At 47.7% G+C, this 4,310-nt stretch overlaps 1 protein-coding gene across 1 annotated transcript in view; it reads left to right on the forward strand.

The window, feature by feature from the left end:
- The window catches only part of PGD (phosphogluconate dehydrogenase), a 21,607-nt gene that overhangs the window by 7,526 nt on the left and 9,771 nt on the right, over window positions 1-4,310 (forward strand). The window contains exon 5 of the mRNA XM_017503780.2: window positions 3,669-3,738. Within this exon, the coding sequence (XP_017359269.2) occupies window positions 3,669-3,738 (70 nt within the window). The remainder of the gene's footprint in view (window positions 1-3,668; window positions 3,739-4,310) is intronic.

Genomic DNA, 4,310 nt, shown 5'->3' on the forward strand with positions numbered 1-4,310 from the left:
TTTAGTAGAGACAGGGTTTCACCGTGTTGACCAGGATGGTCTCGATCTCTTGACCTCGTGATCCACCCGCCTCGGCCTCCCAAAGTGCTGGGATTACAGGCTTGCGCCACCGCGCCCGGCCAATTTTTGTATTTTTAGTAGAGACAGGGCTTCACCATGTTAGTCAGGCTGGTCTTGAACTCCTGATCTTGTGAACTGCCTGCCTTGGCCTCCCAAGTGCTGGGATTACAGGCGTGAGCCACCGCACCCAGCCAATTTATATTTTTTATATGTATATATAAAATTGTGGATAATGGGAAAATCTGGCTGGGCTTGGGAATGGCCTCGGAATTAGGTGGAACATTTTTTCTTTTTTAAGATGGCGTCTCACTCTGTCACCAGGCTGGAGTGCAGTGACATGATCTTGGCTCACTGCAGTCTCTGCCTCTTGGGTTCAAGTGATTCCCCTGCCTCAGCCTCCCAAGTAGCTGAGACTACAGGCACGTGCCACCACACCCGGCTAATTTTTTGTATTTTAGTAGAGATGGGGTTTCACCATGTTGGCCAGGATGATCTTGATCTCTATCTCCTGACCTCGTGATCTGCCCACCGCGGCCTCTCAGAGTGCTGAGATTACATGCATGAGTCACGACGCCTAGCCATGAAACATTTTTATTTGACTTGGACAAAAACAAGCTTGGCCCTGTTCACTGTTCTGTATAGGAGGAATGTTGGCCGTAGAAGAGGAGGTGCTTGGATGGTGTGAAATGAGGGATGTCTGAGATCTAAACGGGGGCAGGTGAGTGGGGTGGAGAATCACAGCAGAAAGACGGAAGTGATGGACTACGTGTAAGTTAGACTGAGGGGCAACACCGCTGCTGAGACTGCAGGGAAAGAGCAAGCCAGACAGAAGAAAGTAGGGAGATGGAGCAGAAGAGAAAGAAGGAGCCAGGGGAAGGGAAGTATCCTTTTAGAGGAACATGGAGAGATAACATTCTTTTCTGAATGAGTTTGATTCTTGAATTGTCTAGAATTCTAATAGGGAGTAAAGCATAGGAGTGATCAAACAGAACCCCGAAAGGTGAGGGGCTTATTTTGAAAAGGTTGGGCATGGTGGCTCATGCCTGTAATCTCAGCACTTTGGGAGGCTGAGATGAGAGGATCACTTGAGGTCAGGAGTTCGAGACCAGCCTGGCCAACATGATGAAACCCTGTCTGTACTAAAAATACAAAAATGAGCTGGGAGTGGTAGGGAACACGTGTAACCCCAGCTACATGGGAGGCTGAGGCACGAGATTTGCTTGAACCCGGGAGGCAGAGGTTGCAGTGAGCTGTACCACTATACTCCATCATGGGTGGCAGAGCAAGACTCTGACTCAATTAAAAAATACATATATGATTCTTTAAATTACCTTTCTGGTGAATGAGTCTGGGGATTCTCTTCAGTGTGTTATTAATAAAACACAGAAGTAGAGAGGCCTTCCTGCTTTTCAAAAGTTTAAACAGCTGCATGTGCAGTGGCTTGTTCCTGTAGTCCTAGCTACTCAGGAGACAGGTGAGAGAACTGCTTGAGCCCAGGAATTCAAGGCTGGCCTGGACAACATAGCAAGACCTTGTTTTTTTTTTGAACCAGAGTCTCACTTTGTTGCCCAGGCTGGAATGCAGTGGTGCGATCTCTGCTCACTGCAACCTCTGCCTCCCAGGTTCAAGCGATTCTCCTGCCTCAGCTTCTGGAGTAGCTTGGATTACAGGCACCCACCACCATGCCTGGCTAATTTTTGTATTTTTAGTAGAGACCGGGTTTCACCGTGTTGGCCGGGCTGGTCTCGAACTCCTGACCTTGTGACCTGCCTGCCTCGGCCTCCCAAAGTGCTTGGATTACAGGTGTGAGCCACTGTGCCCGGCTGAGACCTTGTTTCGTTTCTTAAAAAAAAAAAAGGTTTGAAAATACTTATCTGGGAGCACCTGCACAGTGGGTAGTTAGAAAGGCAGACAGCACACAGTGCACGTAAAAATATTTGACATTCGGAGTGAAGATTTTGTGTCTGTACCAAAAACTTTCTGTGAGGAAGGCCTGACTGGCCAGTAGAGAGAAGAGTGAGGGAAAGCCTCATCTCTGTGCTGAGTTGTGGAAGGAGTGAACAGCGGCCTTTCTCTGAATGGTAACATAGCTCTCAAAAACACGGCCTGGTTCTTTACCCAAATCTCCAGAACCATTCTGTGCGTGGCAACACACATTCAGAGAAACAAAAGGTCTCTTCACTTGTTAAAAGCCATTATAAGGAGAAATAAAGAAAAAAAAAATTAAAAGAGGGTCTCTAAAGGAACTTTTGTATTGCTTACTGTTTCCAATCATACCTTCTGCTGCTGCTGCAATAGAAATTTCTGAGCCAGGTGCGGTGGCTCATGCCTGTAATCTCCGTGACTCAAGAGGCTGAGGTGGGAGGAGTGCTATAGCCCAGGAGTTCAAGATCAGCCATGTCCACACAGGGAGACCCCATCTCTGCAGCAATAACAAAAAAGTTAGCCGGGCCTGGTGGCTCATGCCTATAGTCCCAGCACATTCGGAAGCTGAGGTGTGAGAATTGCTTGCGGCCAGGAAGGAGCTCAACACCAGCCTGGGTAACATAGCAAGACCCTGTCTCTACAAAAATTTTTTGGCAGGGCACAGTGGCTCACACTGGTAATCCCAGCACTTTGGAAGCCTGAGGCGGGTGGATCACAAGGTCAGGAGTTCTAGACCAGCCTGACTAACATGGTAAAACCAGGTTTCTACTAAAAATACAAAAATTAACCGGGTGTGGTGGTGCGTGCCTGTAATCCCAGCTATTCCAGGAGTCTGTGGCAGGAAAATTGCTTGAACCTGGGAAGCAGAAATTGCAGTGAGCCAAGATCGTGCCATTGCACTCCAGCCTGGGCAACAGCGAGACTGTCTCAAAAAAAAAAAAATTTTTTTTTAATTAGCTGGGTGTGTGGCACACACCTGTAGCCCCACCTACCTAGAAGGCTGAGGCAGGAGGATCACCTGAGTCCAGGAGCTTGAGACTGCAGGGAACCATGATTGCACCACTGCACTGCAGCCTGGGCAATAGAGCGAGACCCTGTCTCTAAGAAGACATTTCTTTGATGATGCTCCCGCTCAGCCTTTCTGTCTGTAGTCTCAGTCCAGTAGTCCAGTCTCTGCTTTGAGGGCCCACCAGGATCTAGAGGAGGGGACCTGTTTCAGTCAAGGGTCTGAAGTTTACCTTGAGAACTTACAGCACATTCATTATCTTTTTTTGGGCACTTCCACTCCCATTAGAAAGAAAAAGGTAGGCTCGATGCGGTGGTGGCTTATGCCTTTAATCCCAGCACTTTGGGTAGCCATGGTGGGTGGATTACTTGAGCTCAGGAGTTCGAGACCAATCTGGGCAACATGGTAAAACCCTTTCTCTACAAAAATCCAAAAAAATGAGCTAGGCATGGTATCACAGACCTGTAGTCTCAGCTACTTAGGGGGCTGAGGCAGGAGAATCACTTGAACCTGGGAGGTTGAGGAGGCTGCAGTGAGCTGAGAGCACACCACTGCACTCCAGCCTGGGTGACAAAATGAGACCCTGTCTCAAAAAGATGAGGCTTGGTGCCTCTGGGTATGTAATTGGGCTCTCAGCCCGTCTCTTCTCATTAGCTGATCCGCACTGTTTCCACAGGCCCCACATCAAGACCATCTTCCAAGGCATCGCTGCAAAAGTAGGAACTGGAGAACCCTGCTGTGACTGGGTAAGTTCTGGGCGACTCTTTAAAGCCAGTTGGCAACTTGGGCATGTCTAAGTGATGAATTGTGCAGAGAAAGGCCACTGTGGTCTCCCATTGGTTAGCTTGGTGACATAAACGTCTCAGTCTTTGATCACTAGCATAGCCAACGCCTGGAATGCATGCCTCCTCTTCATATATTTGTATCTTAACTGACCGTTCGTAGCCTTGAGGTTGATATTAAAAGCAGCCTTCTGTAATTCATCTAAAAGATGGATTCCTTAAATAGGAACAGGATGAAGTGAAGTAAGACTTTTTTGAGCCATATTATTTGATGGCCAAAGGAAAGCATGTCAGAATCAAAAGCGGGGTTTGCTTGTCTGGATGAAAGGAAGAGGATCGAATGTCCTGTTGCTGTGTCAAATGTTCTGGCCATGAATGTGGAAAATTCCCGTTCCTGTAGCATGGGATTCAGGCATTCTGTGCTTGAACAAAGCAACCTGCTGACTTGCACCCTCACTGAATGAGAAGGAGGGCTAGGCTAGTTCAGAGCTACTTCCCCAGTTCTATTTTGTGGGTGTTTTTTTTTTTTTTTTTCT

The sequence above is a fragment of the Cebus imitator genome, unplaced genomic scaffold (genome assembly GCF_001604975.1).
Source record: "Cebus imitator isolate Cc_AM_T3 unplaced genomic scaffold, Cebus_imitator-1.0 Scaffold15, whole genome shotgun sequence".
Lineage (NCBI taxonomy): Eukaryota > Metazoa > Chordata > Mammalia > Primates > Cebidae > Cebus > Cebus imitator.